Source organism: Oncorhynchus mykiss, chromosome 27 (genome assembly GCF_013265735.2).
Source record: "Oncorhynchus mykiss isolate Arlee chromosome 27, USDA_OmykA_1.1, whole genome shotgun sequence".
In the NCBI taxonomy this organism is placed as follows: domain Eukaryota; kingdom Metazoa; phylum Chordata; class Actinopteri; order Salmoniformes; family Salmonidae; genus Oncorhynchus; species Oncorhynchus mykiss.
In genome coordinates this window covers 29,683,329-29,703,733 of record NC_048591.1, presented here as the reverse complement: position 1 = coordinate 29,703,733, position 20,405 = coordinate 29,683,329, and the positions used below count along the sequence as shown (strand labels likewise).

The 20,405-nt window shown below is 42.5% G+C and overlaps 1 protein-coding gene across 15 annotated transcripts in view; it reads left to right on the top strand.

The window, feature by feature from the left end:
- LOC110507923 (eukaryotic translation initiation factor 4 gamma 1) overlaps positions 1–19,975 on the top strand; it is a 72,329-nt gene extending 52,354 nt beyond the window's left edge. For all 15 annotated transcript variants that reach the window (XM_036965852.1, XM_036965843.1, XM_036965854.1 and 12 more), the window contains 17 exons: positions 13–420; positions 635–781; positions 895–1,128; positions 1,251–1,355; positions 6,686–6,982; positions 7,351–7,474; positions 7,567–7,684; positions 8,987–9,246; positions 9,469–9,590; positions 9,821–9,993; positions 10,169–10,294; positions 10,409–10,490; positions 10,643–10,741; positions 12,345–12,488; positions 15,092–15,173; positions 15,516–15,656; positions 18,550–19,975. In XM_036965852.1, the coding sequence (XP_036821747.1) occupies positions 13–420; positions 635–781; positions 895–1,128; positions 1,251–1,355; positions 6,686–6,982; positions 7,351–7,474; positions 7,567–7,684; positions 8,987–9,246; positions 9,469–9,590; positions 9,821–9,993; positions 10,169–10,294; positions 10,409–10,490; positions 10,643–10,741; positions 12,345–12,488; positions 15,092–15,173; positions 15,516–15,656; positions 18,550–18,737 (2,850 nt within the window). In that variant the 3' untranslated portion in view covers positions 18,738–19,975. The remainder of the gene's footprint in view (positions 1–12; positions 421–634; positions 782–894; positions 1,129–1,250; positions 1,356–6,685; positions 6,983–7,350; positions 7,475–7,566; positions 7,685–8,986; positions 9,247–9,468; positions 9,591–9,820; positions 9,994–10,168; positions 10,295–10,408; positions 10,491–10,642; positions 10,742–12,344; positions 12,489–15,091; positions 15,174–15,515; positions 15,657–18,549) is intronic.
- The last annotated feature ends 430 nt before the right edge of the window (positions 19,976–20,405 follow it).

Genomic DNA, 20,405 nt, shown 5'->3' with positions numbered 1-20,405 from the left:
CCTCTCCTTCAGCCTTCTGGTATGGGTGGTGGAGGACCGCGTCGCTCCCAGCAGGGCCAGCGTAAGGAGCCAAGGAGGATCATCAACATCTCTTCGTCTCTGACGGAAGACGTGAAGCTCAACAAGGCTGAGAAGGCCTGGAAGCCCGCTGTCAAGAAGGCTACCAGTGGGCAAGCTGCTCCTGAGGAGGAGAGCGACGACTCGGAACAGGCCAAGACCCAGGAGCTGTTCAAGAGGGTCCGTAGTATCCTGAACAAGCTGACCCCTCAGATGTTCCAACAGCTGATGAAGCAGGTCACAGAGCTGACCATCGATACAGAGGAGAGGCTGAAGGGAGTGATAGATCTGATCTTTGAGAAGGCCATCTCTGAACCCAACTTCTCCGTGGCCTACGCCAACATGTGCCGCTGCCTTATCGGGGTGAGTGACTCTGAAGGGTGTGTGTCTGTTTGTGTGTACATCTAGTGTGCTGGTCTTGGTTCGTTGCTGACCTCTGTTCTGTGCCACGTTTCTGAGTGGTGCCATTACACACTCATGACGTCTCCTCTCACGTTCCCTCTTATGCATTATGTGACGTCTGCAAAGCTTTCCAACCGTGGCCTAAATGTTTGTGTTTTTCTGTTCCTCTCGTCAGCTCAAAGTCCCCACCACAGACAAGCCGGGAGTCACTGTGAATTTCCGCAAGCTGCTTCTGAACCGCTGTCAGAAGGAGTTTGAGAAGGACAAGGACGATGATGTCATCTTTGAGAAGAAGCAGAAAGAGCTGGACGCTGCAGCCACGGTACGAGCTGTGCTCTCAGTGACCAATTAAAATGTCCTTCACACACACTTGGTTTTGGTTTCTGTATGCATCAGTTGACCATCTGTCTGATATGCCTCACTTCCTGTCTGAAGGAGGAGAAGGATCGCCTGAAGGCAGAGCTGGAGGAGGCCAAAGACAAGGCACGGCGGCGGTCGCTAGGCAACATCAAGTTCATTGGTGAGCTATTCAAGCTGAAGATGCTGACGGAGGCCATCATGCACGACTGCATCGTCAAGCTGCTGAAGAACCACGATGAGGAGTCACTAGAGTGCCTCTGTAGACTCTTGTCAACTATAGGGAAGGACCTGGACTTTGAAAAGGCAAAGGTAATGCTGAACCAGTGTCACTAACAGACACACATCGTTTAGAACACTTATGCCAAATTATTTCTGAGAATCAGATTTACACACACACATACACACTAACCTGCCTGTCTCTCTTTCTGTAGCCACGTATGGACCAGTACTTTGCCCAAATGGACAAGATCATCAAGGAGAAGAAGACATCGTCCAGAATCCGCTTCATGCTGCAGGACGTACTGGACCTCAGGAGGGTAATATCTCGTAACACACACACACACCACCCACCAGTGTCTGGGGAATGCTTTAGCCCCCTCACCTAAACCTTTTGGTAATCTCTAATCTAATCTGACTGACCCTTGTCCTCTGGTTGTTATGTATCCAAGCATATCAGTAAACACTATGGGTCAAACTACCATAGACAGAATATTCTCCCCTAACCCCACATTACCTCTGAATTTACCCATGACCCCAAATCACCTCTGACCCCTCATGTCCTTTACAAGCCCTCTATATGCATGCAGGTGTAGTGTATAATAGTGGGTTGTGTTATTTTGTGTGTTGGCGTTTTACTGGCCCATAGACACCCTCACTAGTCTGTGTGGGTGTCGAGGGTTCTGAAGTGGGCTCAGAGGGAGACAAGGTCAGATCTTTAATACAGGGAGGCTCCCCAGCTGGGCCCTTGGTGCCATAAACTGAGACTGGAGTCAGTCTGCACCCTGCAGCCAATCCCTTCTCTCCAAGCCACTGTAAACGACTCTCTCCTCTCCATGTCATTCACCATCTAGATGTTTACCTCCCTTCCAAATGGATGTGTCCCTTGATGTTCACATAAACTACTTATCCATGCCTAGTAGGCTTGGGCAGTATCCAGATTGTCCTACCTTCATAATGACCGAGTGCCATACTGGGATATTCGGTAATACCTGCGCTGAACACAAGGGGCACTATTTTCAATCCAAAGGTTAGCAATGCTAACAAGTACATGTAAAATCTAACAAACACATGCAAACATTTTATACAGTCTCTTGACAAACTTTGCAGGACAGACATCCCACTCATAAAGTTATACAAGTAACTCAAAAATGTTAGTCTGCTGCACACGCAATATAAATATTAAACGGAAGGATTCTCTGCTGTTACCAAGAGGAGCTTAATTGCAAGAAGCTAACCACTTAGCTAGATAACTTGGTACTAAGTTAGCAAACCAAATACACAACTGCAGAGCATTTAGCACATTTTAGACGGTTAACTTAATAGTTCTAAGATATTTAGTTGGGAATTCCATACTTTAACAAGATCACCTGTCGCGGGCTGCAGTTAATCCCAAGACTACCGGTAAAGCTTCGCAATGAAATAACAAGGTCCGCGTTATCTCCTAAATTGCACAAGTTGACTGCAGGTATTTACTTAAGTAGCTACAAATATTCAAATTATTAAAAATAATGTCAAATAAATGGTTTGTGGTATTGACAGTGTTGAAAAACCTCCCGTGGGTATTTCCGAATAACGTGGCCTCATGCCTATGCCCCATTCACTAAGTTTTCAGTGATTCACAAACTGACATTTCTTACTTTATTTGAAAATGACTAGTTACTAAGGACATACAGGTATGGATCTGTAGCCTAGGCCTCTATGGTTTCCCGTAATACAGTTTACCAGAAAAAATAAAAGCTGGACTGTTCCACTTGAACTAGTTTAGTATCCAGTGACTTTTCTGAGAAAATGTTTGCAGAGTCTGTGTGTTTGTGTCAGTTCGACAGTGACTCGCAGTATGGGGAGAGCAGTGATGTGGTGTTACACTGGATCCTGTATCCTCACTAATGTCTTCTCCCTGTACAACACAGATCATGTAGGTGTGTGTGAGGAGGCTTCCTACATGTTCAGACAGGGTTCCAACATGTGCACCACATAACTACGTTATAGGATCTCTATGGTTCCACCCCCAGTAAGTGTCTTACCAAAGCAGCAGTCGGGATGTTTCACAAGAGCTGATCAGCTGCACTCAGTCAGCACACTGGCCCCTGCTGTTTACTGGGAAAACACTCTAGTTTCAGTTTCCATTCTCTGGAAAAGCTGACAACGGTGTCAAGTTAGGGCAAGGCATCTCTCCCGCTCTTTCTATAGCCTGGTTGTCACCCATTTATGTCTTAGTTTATTGACTAAATAAACCTTTGCCTGGAAAGATATGGAGTGTTAAGAGTACGCCACACTCTTCCATCTAACTCCAATCCTCAGTTAAAGTATATTACTGTTCTCACTCTAGGGCTCACCCCATTTAGTCGACTGGTCCATTGTTTGGTTGATAATATTACTGTTCTCACTCTAGGGCTCACCCCATTTAGTCGACTGGTCCATTGTTTGGTTGATAATATTACTGTTCTCACTCTAGGGCTCACCCCATTTAGTCGACTGGTCCATTGTTTGGTTGATAATATTACTGTTCTCACTCTAGGGCTCACCCCATTTAGTCGACTGGTCCATTGTTTGGTTGATAATATTACTGTTCTCACTCTAGGGCTCACCCCATTTAGTCGACTGGTCCATTGTTTGGTTGATAATATTACTGTTCTCACTCTAGGGCTCACCCCATTTAGTCGACTGGTCCATTGTTTGGTTGATAATATTACTGTTCTCACTCTAGGGCTCACCCCATTTAGTCGACTGGTCCATTGTTTGGTTGATAATATTACTGTTCTCACTCTAGGGCTCACCCCATTTAGTCGACTGGTCCATTGTTTGGTTGATAATATTACTGTTCTCACTCTAGGGCTCACCCCATTTAGTCGACTGGTCCATTGTTTGGTTGATAATATTACTGTTCTCACTCTAGGGCTCACCCCATTTAGTCGACTGGTCCATTGTTTGGTTGATAATATTACTGTTCTCACTCTAGGGCTCACCCCATTTAGTCGACTGGTCCATTGTTTGGTTGATAATATTACTGTTCTCACTCTAGGGCTCACCCCATTTAGTCGACTGGTCCATTGTTTGGTTGATAATATTACTGTTCTCACTCTAGGGCTCACCCCATTTAGTCGACTGGTCCATTGTTTGGTTGATAATATTACTGTTCTCACTCTAGGGCTCACCCCATTTAGTCGACTGGTCCATTGTTTGGTTGATAATATTACTGTTCTCACTCTAGGGCTCACCCCATTTAGTCGACTGGTCCATTGTTTGGTTGATAATATTACTGTTCTCACTCTAGGGCTCACCCCATTTAGTCGACTGGTCCATTGTTTGGTTGATAATATTACTGTTCTCACTCTAGGGCTCACCCCATTTAGTCGACTGGTCCATTGTTTGGTTGATAATATTACTGTTCTCACTCTAGGGCTCACCCCATTTAGTCGACTGGTCCATTGTTTGGTTGATAATATTACTGTTCTCACTCTAGGGCTCACCCCATTTAGTCGACTGGTCCATTGTTTGGTTGATAATATTACTGTTCTCACTCTAGGGCTCACCCCATTTAGTCGACTGGTCCATTGTTTGGTCGACCCAGATTTCTTTAGTCGAGCAGTCGCAATACATTTTTTACAGGGTGTGCAAGACACCGGTCTGATTCACTCCGGTCTCAGTGGACTAATCCATTGCAGAGGCCACGGAATGGCACAGTCCATCACTCTGAGACATGTGATACTAAAATTGTATATGGTTATAGTATGTTTAAAAAAAAACGATATAAAATTGAGTATGTAAAAATGAAATAATATCTATTTTATAACATGAGGTTTATCCTTCGTTGGATACAGTCGCTGCCCGCGGTTATGAAACGTACTCTTCAGTGCGCCCTAGAATGGGTGCCTTTCCCTATGTTGCTATCTGCATAATAGCAAAGTTGACCGGCATATTGGGATTGAGAACATTGGCGGAAGCAGCAGCAACAGAAACGAAACAGCCTTTGCCTTAGCCTAATTGTCTAAGAGAATTCAGCAGAGAGGAAACCCCAACTTAATTGGATCTATAATCAATAGCCTAACTGTTAAATGTGCCTGGCTTTATATATATATATATATATATATATATATATAAGGATGATTTATATCTTCAGAAATAACTCAGGCCCTGCTTCTGTTGCCTGTTAGTGTTTGTTTATAGCCTACTGATTCTATGAGCACCAAGCTTAATGCAACGGCAAAATGGTGGATAAAGCCATTTTTAAGCTTTGCTCTGCTGTAATGAAGGCTTTATATTTGTTTTTCCGTTAGAACAGACTGGTATTACTTCTAATTTATTTAGTGTTTACACTGTTCCAAACAGGAGAAAAATAATATTGTGATCTAACACCACCTGTTTGTCACACATAATATGCACGCAGCTCTCACTCGTATACCCTCATTTTTCTTGATCTCCTTATTGTTATTATGATCATCATCATAATAAGTTGTGTCGTTATCATTAGTAGGCTTTGTATAAGTATCCTTGTGTAACTACCTTCGAGCTGTCGGCCTAAGACCGTGTCCTGTTTTGTCTTAAAACCGTAACTAACTTGGGCTACTGTATCAATCAATCGATCAATTATTCATTTGTTCATGCCATCACATTGCATATGAGACATTCATGCTTTAAAATGCAATCAAGCATTTTAGTTTTAAAATTAAATAACAAAGGGAGCTTTGCGTAATTAGCCTAAACAATAAATACATCGCAATTCACGAATGCATGCAACTGTTTTTAGTCTGCTGTAATCAAGGCTTTATATATTTTATTTCTCGTTAGAACAGACTCTTTGGTACACTTATTTATTTGGTGTTTACACTTCCAAATTGTTTTTAAAAAAAAATCATTTAACAGCAACTGTTTGGCACACACTACTCACACAACGCTTGCTCCTATACCCTATACTTTTTCCATATCTACTCTTTATCTAGATCTCCAGTAGTTTCCACAACTAAGTCAAATGTCTTCCACAGATCTGACTTCCCCTTTCCCTCCTGAACAACCAGTAAACATTTGCACATTGCTTTTTCACATCCTCCTCATCCATTTTGCTGTCACATGTTACTGTGTTTGGAGTTTGTTATAACCAATATATTGATGTGATTATTATGGGCTATAGGTCAGGCCCTATTGGTCACATGCATGCGATGCTTACATGTTTTACGTAAAGCGAGCAAGGGTTGAGGGAATAGGAAATGTTTTTCCTAAACAAATTAGGGATTTCGGTAACATAACTTTTCAGTCAGAAACAAGTAAGAAACTAAATGGCTGAAATGATGTAGCAACTTCAGCATGGACAGCCCAATAAACACTTCCTGTGCTGTGGTGCCTTTTCAATACAGAAGGGAGGAGAGCGAGACAACGTGCGCCAGTCACACAGGCACTCACTGTCATTTTGTTGTAACTGTGTGACCATCGTGCTCTTTCTTGTCTCATTTGTCTCTTAATTATTTAATCAAACAGTGTGCTAAAGCATCAGACAAGCTCCGTGCATATATAGTTGATTTTATTCAAACACATAGGGTGTGTCTGCCTATATATTGAAAAATCAATTGGTCGAAAGAACAGGACGTCTCTGTCGACCAAGATTTTTTTTAGTCGTGGACAGCCCTAACTCACTCCCTGCCTCCCCTCCCAGAACACGTGGGTCCCCAGGAGAGGAGAGCAGGGCCCCAAGACCATAGACCAGATCCACAAGGATGCTGAGCTGGAGGAGCACAGGGAGGTTCTCAAGGTGCAGCAGCAACTCCTCAACCAGAACACCCGAGGAGGAGTTGGAGGACGTGGTGGTGGAGGAAGAGATCAGGGAAGCCGCGGGGGCCAACACCCCCAGACGGGCCAAAGGAGTCAGCCCCAGGACGAGGGCTGGAACACAGTTCCCATCTCCACCAAGAGCAGACCCATCGACACCAGCCGACTCAGCAAGATCACTAAGGTCAGTGATACATTATACTGTGGATTCTCAGCCACGTACCGTGGACCCATACTCAGTTTGGACTGAAATACTCCAACCCCCTCTACTTGCAGTCTAGCATCCACCTCCTTAACCTTCAACCCCATTGTAAAGTTCTATCAGCCCTACCATTCCCAACTGAAACACCAAACCCACTCACTCTGTAGTCTGGCACACACCAATTAACCTTTAACCTCCATTTAGAGTTATTACCATACTATTCCTGACTCCTCACTTATATAACTCAAAACTTCAGACCTTTTTCAGATCTCAAGATGTTTTGCCCCCAACAATCCTGCAAGTCTTCTTTCCTCAACAGTAATGTTTCTAACCTCTCCTTCTCTCTGCAGCCCGGGGCTTTGGACTTCAACAACCAGCTGCTGGCGCCCCAGCTCGGGGGTAAGGGCATGTGGGGCAGCTGGGGCAAGGGCAGCAGTGGAGGCACCACCGGAGCCAAACCCGCTGGTGAAGCCAGTAAGTCCTCTTACCAGTACAACCATCATTGTGAAATATCTACTCTTAGGCTCTTCAAAAATTCAGTGTTTGTGTTCTCTGTGTGTTCATAGCCCCAGAGTCAGGAGGCCGCCCTGCCACCAGCACCCTCAACAGGTTCTCAGCATTGCAGCCACAGCAGCCCTCCTCCTCAGGGCCCTCACATGACTCGGACAGAAGAGTTCCTCAGAGGTCAGCAGCACTGGGACGTTACAAAAGACTACATCTGTCCTTTACATATAGTGCCTTCCGAAAGACTTCAGACCCCTTGTCTTTTTCCACATTTTGTTACAGCCACATTCTAAAATTGATTTAAAATAAATCATCCTCATAATCTACACAAAATACCCCATAATGACTAAGCGAAAACAGGTTTTTAGATGATTTTTTTTGCAAATGTATTAAAAATAAAAAAGCAGAAATACCCTTTTTACATAAGTATTCAGACTCTCTGCTATGAGAACCTACCAGAAGGACAACCATCTCTGCAGCACATCACCAATCAGGCCTTTATGGTAGTGGCTAGGCGGAAGCCACTCATCAGTAAAAGGCACATGACAGCCCGCTTGGAGTTTGCCAAAAGGCACCTACTCTCAGACCGTGAGAAACAACATTTTCTGGTCTGATGAAACCAAGATTGAACTCTTTGGGCTGAATGCCAAGTGTCACGTCTGGAGGAAACCTGGCACCATCCCTACGGTGAAGCATGGTAGTGGCAGCATCATGCTGTGGGGATGTTTTTCAGTGGCAGGGACTGGGAGACTAGTCAGGATCGAGGGAAAGATGAACAGAGCACAAAGTACAGAGATCCTTGATGAAAACCTGCTCCAGTGCGCTCAGCACCACAGACTGGGATGAAGGTTCACCTTCCAACAGGACAACGGCCCTAAGCACACAGCCAAGACAACGCGGGAGTGGCTTCGAGACAAGTCTCTGACTGTCCTTGAGTGGCCCAGCCAGAGCCCGGACTTGAACCCGATCGAACATCTCTGGAGAGACCTGAAGATAGCTGAGCAGCAACGCTCCCCATCGAACCTGAAAGATCTTGAGAGGATCTGAGAGAAGAATGGGAGAAAATCCCAAAATACAGGTGTGCCAGCTTGTAGCGTCATACCCAAGTAGACGCGAGGCTGCCAAAGGTGCTTTAACAAAGTACTGAGTAAAGGTTCTGAATGCTTGTGTAAATGTGATATTTCAGTTTTTTATATTTTTAATAAATTAGCAAACATTTCTGAACTGTTTTTGCTTCATCATTATGGGGTATTGTGTGTAGTTGGATGAAAAAACAACAATTAAATAAACTTTAGAATAAGGCTGTAATGTAACAAAATGTGGAAAAAGTCAAGGGGTCTTAATATTATCCAAAGGCACTGGTTTGAATATGGAACATCACTGCTACCACAGGGCAGAATGTTTATGATTGGTTCAGATTAATTAAGGTCATCTTGTGACTCTTTGCATCTACCCCCACCCCCTTCCCATATACACAAACAGGAACAGCTCGAGCCGGGACCGTGGCAGCGACAGATTTGAGCGTCATGACCGTGGCAGCAACGACCGCTTCGACAGGCGGGATGACCGGCGAGACGACCGGGACAGGAACCGGCCCCCGGTCACCAAGCGGAGCTTTAGCAGGGAGACGGAGGAGCACAGCAGAGAGAGGGAGCACCGCTCCCCTGCTGATCCTGTACGCCGTGTAGCCAGCATGACCGATGACCGGAGCAGCAGAGACCGAGCCAGGAGCAAAGACAATGGTACGAAACAAAGAATACACACAGCATACTTTCTGTCAGGCTTTACGGTACTGCTGGCAGGAGTGACCAGGAGTTTTAAAGGGATGGGGAAAGGCAGTTAACATAGTTGGTGCTATGTTAACCAATTCAGGGACCTTTACGGGGAATTTGCAATGTTTTTAAAGGCAAGGATTTCTCAGGGAGACATTTGTATGTGACTTTCTCTCTCTGTTTGGGCCACAGTGAAGAGTGAAGCTGCTCTGACCCCCCCTCCTGCCCAGAACAAACCTGCCTTGAGTGAAGAAATGCTGGAAAAGAAGTCCACAGCTATCATAGAGGAGTACCTACACATCAACGACATGAAGGTACATCACACTTATACCCGTGCAGATTATTGGAGAGACCTACATATCAACCACACACAGATATGATACATACTGTAGCTAGTTGGCCACATGGTGGTAATTAAAAATGGCTTTCCATGTAAATGATGTACAACAAAACAGGTTATTTTGATGTTTTATTATTGAAACACTGCCCTACTTTAGAGGACTAAAACTAACCTTTGAATCCTGTTTCCCCTCCTGCGCTGTAGGAGGCGCTGCAGTGTGTAGTGGAGATGAACAGCACCCCGCTGCTCTTTGTGTTTGTACGGAGTGGTCTAGAGTCCACTCTGGAGCGCAGCCCCATCGTCAGAGAACGCATGGGCCTGCTGCTGCACCAGCTGTACAAGGCAGGGACCCTGCCCAAAGAGCAGTACTACAGAGGGTCAGTCACCTCAGAGAGAGTTTGTGTTTTCTGCCCGTGGAACAGCACTATACACAAATGAGTTGTGAAACATTGAATATGTGGAAAAGGTTATAGTGGATCACTAGTATATTGACCTTTTTCTTTTCTAGATAGTCTATCTGATAAATCTGAGTGATTTGGTGTGTGTCAATAGGCTTCAAGAGATACTGGAGGTGGCGGAGGACATGGCCATAGACGTCCCCCACATCTGGCTCTACCTGGCTGAGCTTATCACCCCTATGCTTCACGAAGGAGGCATCCCCATGGGACAGCTCTTCAAGTCAGTCCCATGCTTCATTCTAGGCCTCTAATAATAATAACTCTATTTAATCACTCAGTATCCTCTATATTAAGATGTGACTTACTGACCCTTTTTTGACCTATGACCCTGTAGGGAGATATCCAAGCCCCTGGTTCCACAGGGGATGGCTGGAGTTCTGCTGGTCCAGATCCTCACCTTACTCTGCAAAGGAATGGTATGTTCTCTCTCTACCCAACCTGTGAAGGAGATAGTGCTTTATGTTTTCATATCTGTCTAGAAGACCTTTTGATGTTTGAATTCTATGCAAATGTCGTGTTTGTGGATCCAAAGTGTTTTTAATGGAACCACCTGTATCTGCCACCTCAGAGCCATAAAAAGGCAGGCGCCATGTGGAGGGAGGCGGGGCTTAGCTGGAAAGACTTTCTGCCTGAGGACGAGGACGTCAACAAGTTTGTGACAGAAAAGGTAAGAGGTCGGAGGTCATGACCCTGTAGGGGTTGAAAGCAGATTCACTATATAGTATTGCCCCTTTTTGAGCTAAGAGACAAATATGAAATAATAGTCAATTATTGAAGGTGGACTCAGCTAAATTACTTTGCCACGAGCAGCACTGCAGATATCGAGATAAGCAAGATACAGTCACAGTATTTGTGCATGTGCACGGATTCGCTTCACGCTCTTACAGCCAGGGGACCAAAACAGCTGAGGTTGAGCCTCACACTTTAGTTGTGGAAATTGACCCACTGCTGTTTACTTTGCATCTACCTCATATCGCTGAGGCTACCTTTATATCAATCTATCAAATTGCAATCAATTGTGTTTATATAGCTTTACTTGCATCAACAGTTGTCCCAAGGTGCTCTAACTTCTTAGTGATCCATTCTCGCGCCAATCCGATTTGACAACACCCAGTGAAATAGCATAACTCATACAAGTGTTATACATCGGTTTAAAGATGTACTTCTTGTTAATCCAGCCACAGTGTCCGATTTCAAAAAGGCTTTACGGTGAAAGCTAACCATGCTATTATCTGAGGACAGCACCCCATCAAACAAACACATGAAAATCACTTTTCAACCCGCCAAGTCAGAAATAACGATATAATTCATGCCTTACCTTTGAAGATCTTCTGTTGGCACTCCAATATGTCCATTAAACATCACAAATGGTCCTTTTGTTCGATAAATTCTGTCGTTATATTTCCAAAATGTCAATTTATTTGGCACGTTTGATCCAGAAAAACAACGGTTCCAACTCGCGCAACATGACTACAAAGTATCTAATATAGTTATCTGTAAACTTGATCCAAACAACTTTCCTAATCCAACTTTAGGTATTTTTAAATATAAATCATCTATAAAAATTTAAGACGGGATAAACTGTGTTCAATACCGAACGAAAACAGAGTGGAGCGGGCTTTCAGGTCGGCCGCCCCAACCACAACAGTACACTAGACTCGACCCTCGTTCTGAACAGCCCTACTTCTTCATTTCTCAAAGGAAAAACATCAACCAATTTCTAAAGACTGTTGACATCTAGTGGAAGCGATAGGAACTGCAAGTAAGGGCCTTAGAAATCTAGATCCCCATAGAAAACCCATTGAAAAGAAAGTGACCTCAAACAATTATTTTCCTGGATGGTTTGTCCTCGGGGTTTTGCCTGCCAAATAAGTTATGTTATACTCACAGATATAATTTTAAGTTTTAAAAACCTTCGTGTTTTCTATCCTAATCTACCAATCTATATGCATATCCTAGCTTCTGGGCCTGAGTTTACTTTGGGCACACTTTTTATCCGTATGTGAAAATAGTGCCCCCTAGTCTTAAGAAGTTTTAAGGGCTTTCCAGACAGGAAGCGGCAGCAGAGTTGCCCGTTGATTTTCAATGGAGCTAGGCAAGCGACATTATCCTAGGCGGAGCGTTCTGCGGTGCTACTCAGCCGAAGCAGAGAAAATGGGAATCTGCTCTATTTTGGCAAACTTTCCGCCTCATCCCTTCCTGTCTGGAAAGCCCTTAACAGTAATGATGGGAAGTTTCACTCTCTTGCTGTGTGTTCCCTCTGAATGCAGAATGTGGAGTTCACCCTGGGAGGAGGAGATGATGAGACAGAGAAGAGCAGAAAGAAAGAGCTGAGCTCAGAGGAGCTGAACAAACAGCTGGACAGACTCATACAGGACAAGGCTGACAACCAGAGGATCTATGATTGGGTCGAGGTATGACGTGTGAGAGGGAGAGTGTGTCCACTCACCCAATTAATATTTCGGTTTGCTATTGTTAACAGTGCATTCGGAAAGTATTCAGACCCCTGGATTTTTTCCACATTTTGTTACGTTACAACCTTATTCTAAAATGTATTAAATAGTTTGCCCCCTCAATCTACACACAATACCCCGTAATGACAAAGAACATAAATATTTGTTGCACATTCAATGTAAAATGTATTCAATATCACTTTTACATACAGTACCAGTCAAAGGTTTGGACACACCGACTCATTCAAGTTTTTTTAATATCTTTTTTTACTATTTTCTACGTTGTAGAATAATAGTGAAAACATCAAAACTATGAAATAACAGATATGGAATCATGTAGTAAGCAAAAAAGTGTTGAACAAATGATAATGTATTTTATATTTGAGATTCTTCAAAGTAGCCATCCTTTGCCATTATGAAAGCTTTGCACACTCTTTGCATTCTCTTTCCCAGCTTCATGAGGTAGTCACCTGGAATGCATTTACATTAACAGGTGTTCCTTTTTAAAAGCTACTTGGTGGAATTTCTTTCTTTACTTAATGCGTTTGAGCCAATCAGCCCTATTTGGTAAACGACCAAGTCCATATTATGTCAAGAACAGCTCAAATAAGCAAAGAGAAACGACAGTCCATCATTACTTTAAGACATGAAGGTCAGTCAATACGGAAAATGTCAAGAAATGTCTATGTTTCTTCAAGTGCAGTCGCATAAACCATCTTGTTCTCGTGATGACCGCCACAGGAAAGACCCAGCGTTACCTCTGCTGTAGAGGATAAGCTCATTACAGTTAACTGTCTCTCGTGATGACCGCCACAGGAAAGACCCAGCGTTACCTCTGCTGTAGAGGATAAGTTCATTACAGTTAACTGTCTCTCGTGATGACCGCCACAGGAAAGGAAAACCAGATTTACCTCTGCCTTTGTGAGACATGGAGTAGGTGAACAGATGATCTCAGCATGTGTGGTTCCCATCGTGAAGCATGTAGGAGGAGGTGTGATGGTGCTTTACTGATGACACACAGTGATTTATTTCGAATTCAAGGCACACTTAACCAGCATGGCTACCACAGGACTCTGCAGCGATACTCAATCCCATCTGGATTCTGCTTGGTGGGACTACCATTTGTTTTTCAACAGGACAATGACCCAACACACCTCCAGGCTGTGTAAGGGCTATTTGACCAAGAAGGAGAGTGATGGAGTGCTGCATCAGATGACCTGGCCTCCACCATCCCCTGAATTTAACCCAATTGAGATGATTTGGGATGAGTTGGGCCGCGGAGTGAAGGAAAAGCAGCCAACAAGTGCTCAGCATATGTGGGACTCCTTCAAGACTGTTGGAAAAGCATTCCAGATGAAGCTGGTTGAGAGAATGCCTAGCATGTGCAAAGCTGTCAAGGCAATGGGTGGCTACTTTGAAGAATCTCAAATATATCTCAAATATAAAATATATAAAAATACTTTTTTTTTTATTACTACATGATTCCACGTGTGTTATTTCATAGTTTTAATGTCTTCACTATTATTCAAAAACTATTTTCCTTAAAAATATAGAAAAACCCTTGAATGAGTCGGTGTGTCCAAACTTTTGACTGGTACTGTAAGTATTAAGCACCTTTGGCAGCGATTACAGCCTCAAGTCTTTTTGGGTATGACGCTACAAGCTTAGCACACACGTATTTGGGAAGTTTCTCCCATTCTTCTCTGCAGATCCTCTCAGTGCTCTGTCAGGTTGGATGGGGAGTGTCGCTGCTCAGCTATCTGGGGTCTATCCAGAGACGTTCGAGTCTTGGTGGTTCCAAACTTCTTCCATTTAAGAATGATGGAGGCCATTGTGTTCTTGGGGAGTAATCAATGCTGCAGAAACGTTTTGGTAAACTTCCAGATCTGTGCCTCGACACAATGGACAATTCCTTCGACCTCATGGCTTGGATTTTGCTGTGGGACCTTATATAGACAGGTGTGTGCCTTTCCAAATCATGTCCCGTCAATTGAATTTACCACAGTTGGACTCAAATCAAGTTGTAGAAACATCTCAAGGATGATCAATGGAAACGGGATGCACCTGAGCTCAATTTGAGTCTCATAGCAAAGGTCTGAATACTTATGTAAATAAGGTATTTCTGTTTTTGCTTCGTCGTTATGGGGTATTGTGTGTAGATTGATATATATATATATATATATATATATATATATATATATATATATATATATATATATATATATATATATATATATATATATATATATATATATATATATATATATATATATATACACACACACACACACACACACACACACACACACACACACACACATATATATATATATATACATATATATATATATATATATATATACACACACACACATATATATATATATATATATATATATATATATACACACACACACACACACACACACACACACAACGGAAAGGGGTCTGAATACTTTCTGAATGCACTGTATATATATCCCCATTAGTCCTATTGGTCCTTGTTGTATATCTCACTGCTCAATCCCACTGATATGTGTTGTGACTGTGCCTCCCCTCTTTAGGCTAACCTGGACGAGACGCAGATGTCCTCCAACATGTTTGTCAGAGCAGTCATGACATCCATCTGCCAGTCAGCCATCATCTGTGAGTTACCCTACCTTTACCTGTCAATCCAACACTGTATCAGGACAAACCTGCACTCTAATACTCTTTTCACTGAACTTAGCAGCTCTGTACCGATGCATGGTTGCTTTAACCGTGCTGGAACGGACAATGTAGAAATAATATATCCGAGCCAACACATTATGGCTCAGATCACTCCAAAAGTAATCATGATAATGTGGCTGGTGACACTTTGCTTCTTGAAAGTCCAATATCTTGAAAACATGACTGCTGACATGCAAAACATTTTGGGACTGTATCAATAGTGGACTAATGTAAAAAATACCAAAAGGCAGTTTTTGACCCCTCCCCCGTTGCCTGCAGGTGAGAACCCTTACAAGTTGGATGCGAAGGTGATCACCCGGAGGGCCAAGCTGCTCCACAAGTACCTGAAGGATGAGCAGAAGGAGCTGCAGGCTCTCTACGCCTTGCAGGCCCTCATGGTGGAGATGGAGCAGCCTGCCAGTGAGTGAGATACAGAATGACTTCAGTCACTTTCCTCTCTGTTTCCCTATGTGTCAAGTCTGGCATTTTTTTTGTAATGCACCCGATATGACATTTTTGACTGATACCGATATTTTCCTTGCCCCAAAAAAAACAGTACCAATATTGAAAATTTTACTGGCCTTTTAAGCACTCTAGTACAGTTAAATAGTTAACACACAATGAACGCAGTAGTCTAAGGCACTGCATCTCAGTGCAAGAGGTGTCATTACAGTCCCTGGTTCGAATCCAGGCTGTATCACATCCAGCCGTGATTGGGAGTCCCATAGGGCGGCGCACAAGTGGCCCAGCGTCGTCCAGGCCGTCATTGTAAGTAAACATTTGTTCTTACCTGACTTGACTAGTTAAATAAAGGTTACACACACGCGCACACACACACACACACACCACACTGATCAAAAAGTTATTTTGTTGACATTTACCTGTGTCCCCATTGCCAGTAAAACATAATCAAACCTATTTCAGTCACTTACTTGCAGGGCTGTTTCGTTGTTCATTTGTTCAGTCCTGTCACTGTCAACCAGGATTTCTATGGAACGCCGTTTGCGTGTCAAAAAAAGATACACTTCAAATAACACTATTTGACCAATCAGGACCTGAATATGACTGCACGTCACATAATAATTTAACGCGTTCATACATTTTTTACACGGTTATTACACATAGATTACGCGCACACGTATTTCATGTCACAACAATTCATCGATACGTATGCTATGATGCTGGTAAAGTTGTCTCACACACCTACAGGGCTGTTTTTTTTTTTAAGGCGAGCTAGCTCATGGATGCAAACAATGTTCTTCCCCAAAAATGACGACAACTAGGTGTCATCATCTAAAATAACCCTAATTCATAAGACAGTTCTTATTTGATTAATGATGGTCGGACCCATCTATGTGAAGCTAGCCACAATAAGGATTCGCCACAATAGTGGACTTTGCGGTTAGCCTTCAAAATAAAAGTATGGCATAATTCTACTATTTGTATTTTGTATTACTGTCAATGATACACTTTTATTTTGAAGGCAAACAGCAAATTCCACTATTGTGCCTAATCCTTATTGTGGCTAGCTTCACAACACATACCCCCAGTTTGTGAGCCTCACTAGCCAGATGAAGCTAACTGGCTACTTATTACATTAGCTTTGGGCAACAGGGTTAAGTAGCTGGCTAGCTATTTATTTTCATGAACTGAAGTTGAATTTCAACAGGCAAACAACAAGTGGCAACCTAGCTAATACTTACCCACAAGGATTCCTAAATCATTGCTAAGAATAATGAAAATGACTGCAGTTTCTACAGGTCATTGTTTTCATGCTGGTTGTTTTGGTGCTAGCTAGGTACCAAGCTAAAGCTAGCTACCCCAGAAGTTGCAGTCAAACAAATGATGCTTTATTACCGACGCGGTATTGTAAACACGTCGTTTGTGGCCGTTGTTTGCTTATTTGCAGACTTTTTTGTACAGCTTTGACAGTGCTACTTTTAACACGCAAAGACCCAAACAGAGTTCCAAAGTATGTATGTGGTGAAGCTAATAGTGACGCTATTACTGTGTAACTCCAGTAGGGCAACATCTGAAAAATAGCGCACTTGGTAGTGCGTACCGGTGCTCAACCAGTCGACGAAAGCCAACATCACCCACGACAGAGAACGGTTGATTATCAAGGGCAATGAATTCCATTATCTTGGCTTTAACCTTTCTGATCTCCCCATCCCGGATCCGGGATCGTGAATACAGACTCAAGCTCATTACCATAACGCAACGTTAACTATTCATGAAAATCGCAAATGAAATGAAATAAATATGCTAGCTCTCAAGCTTAGCCTTTTGTTAACAACACTGTCATCTCAGATTTTCAAAATATGCTTCTCAACCATTGCAAAACAAGCATTTGTGTAACAGTATTGATGGCTAGCGTAGCATTTAGCGTAGCATTTAGCATTAGCATTCAGCTGGCAACATTTACACAAAAAAACAGAAAAGCATTCAAATAAAATAATTTACCTTTGAAGAACTTCAGATGTTTTCAATGAGGAGACTCTCAGATAGCAAATGTTCAGTTTTTCCTGAAAGATTATTTGTTTAGGACAAATCGCTCCGTTTTCTGCGTCACGTTTAGCTATGAAAAAACCCCTGTATCCAGGATTGTGTAAATCTATCAGCAAGCTCATTAGCATAACACAATGTTAACTATTCATGAAAATCGCAAATGAAATAAATATGCCATCTCTCAAGCTTAGCCTTTTGTAAACAACACTGTCATCTCAGATTTTCAAAATATGCTTCTCAACCATAGGAAAACAATCATTTGTGTAAAAGTAGCTAGCTAGCGTTAGCATTTAGCGTTAGCATTTAGCGTTAGCAATTAGCGTTAGCATTAGCGTTAGCATCCAGCACGCAACATTTCAACAAAAACATAAAAGCCTTCAAATAAAATAATTTATCTTTGAAGAACTTCAGATGTTTTCAATGAGGAGACTCTCAGTTAGATAGCAGATGCTCAGTTTTTCCAAAAATATTCTTTGTGTATTAGAAATAGCTCCGTTTTGTACATCACATTTGGCTACCAAAAAAAAACGATTTTTAGCTAATATCGGTCGATTCTGAGATATTCACCGATATATCGTGCATCCCGTTTTTTTTGTTTTTTTGTTAACATGCTGAAGACTCAGATTTGTCCTGTGTTTGTCTCATAATGTTAGCCTTTGTCTCTTTTTTCCCATAGGGGTTATTTGACCGAGGGGTGTGGTTGACCAATTTGTATCCTAGATGTTATTTTTGTGCACATTGTGTATTGAAATCCTGTCTCCCTCTGCTTACATTATTGACATGCTCTCTTCCTCCTTTCTTGTAGACCTGCTGCGGATGTTCTTTGACACGCTGTACGATGAGGACGTGATCAAAGAGGAGGCCTTCAACAAGTGGGAGTCCAGCAAGGACCCCGCAGAGATGCAGGGTAAGGGTGTGGCCCTGAAGTCCGTCACCGCCTTCTTCACCTGGCTCCGTGAGGCCGAGGACGAGGAGTCTGACAACAACAGCTAGGACCTGCTCACCAGCGCCCCCTGAACTCTGGGAAGACCTGGAGGAGGAAAAATAACATCCTGTTGATGATGATTCAGGAACACGGGGCTGTTAGAATCAACTAAATCCTTCAGCGTTAAAAGGAAAAGAGGAAAAAATCAGCGAGGAGATTCTACTACGGATTGAACATGCAATCGTTTTATTTTCTTCACTTTTGTTTATTTTGCGCTGCCGAATGTCTTTGAACTAAATTGAGAAAGTAATTGCGAGAGCGATATGTGTTACAACAAGCTGTAGGGGTGGCTGTTTCCTTCAGTGTTTTGAGGTTTTATCCCTTGTTTTAAAGGCGTCATGTTGCCGTAGCAACACTATTCATGATGTTTAGCAAAACAACAAATTAAATCCCCAACAGACCGAACTAATAAAGGCTGCTCATATATATATTTTTGATTACATCATATATCCTGTTGAATGAGACATGATGGCCATCATGTTGAATGTATGATTCTACACGACTGTCAGTGATTTAGCTCTTTCTTTTTGAGTTTAGGATGATTGAAGTGTTTCTTTTTTTTAGATAAAGAAAAGTGGACATGCTGGAGCTCGCTTTCTTTGAACATTACAGTGTGGAGTCTTTGAGACTCCTGTGGACTTCCTGTCTGGTGGAGAGGGACAGTGGGGCAATGGACAATGACCTTTTGCTGCTGGGGGTCACAATGCTTCCTTATGGCCATGCTCGCCAACCCCAATTTGTCCCGTGTTACTTTTTTCCTACACTTCCAAAAACTGTGGGTCTGGAAAGGGAGAACGGGCTTGCAACGATGTGGATTTTTAAAAAGAGAAAATCATAATTCAAACTTGAAAGGTCTATATATAAATCATCTTTAAAGAAGCAATTTCAAAAGAGTATAAAATTACATTCACAGTACGTTTCCTAAGGCTTTTTCTGCTTCCGTTTAGTGGAAATGCATTTCAGGAGAGTTCTGTAATATATTGCTTTTTTGTTTTTCAAAAATAAAAATTCTAATGTTATGCCATGTATTTTTTTTCTGAAACAAAGTGGCAGTTCTCTGTATTTATATTTTTCTCTCCTCAGCTAGCAGGTGCTTGTAATGATCCACCTGAAGTCATTGATTACAATTTAATTGAATATTTTGTAAATACTTTTTTGCTTTACTTTATGAAGTATTTAATTAAGAAAATGAATGCCTCTTTTCATATCTAAAACTGGAAAAGATAATAAAGAACATTGCAAATAAGACACCATTTTAATATATTGATTTTTATCCAGAGCGGAGGACTGACAGCCTACATGTAGTTTCACAGTAATGTCAGATTTTAAACTTTTTCTCCCCACCATGTCCTCTCTGTTGTCCCACACAAAGAAACTGAAAGCCTTTACTCTACTTAATTGTCCTGTGGAATGAGGAAGCCGACTGGGCATTGTGTCAGTCTCACCCAACCAGAACATGGCTATGGGGCTCCGCCGCTGAGAAATTGCATTTGTGTGTTTTCATTGTCTCTGCTTCTAAAGTTCTCCCATCTGCAGAGTTATGTTCTGACTGTTCTCTTTTGTGCAGAAGTTCCATCTGTGTAGATCAGGGGTGGAAGAGGTGACTGGACCTTAATCCTACACAACAGATTTGTATAGTCTGACCTCTGTAACAGGTTTGTGATGGTAGTAGCGAC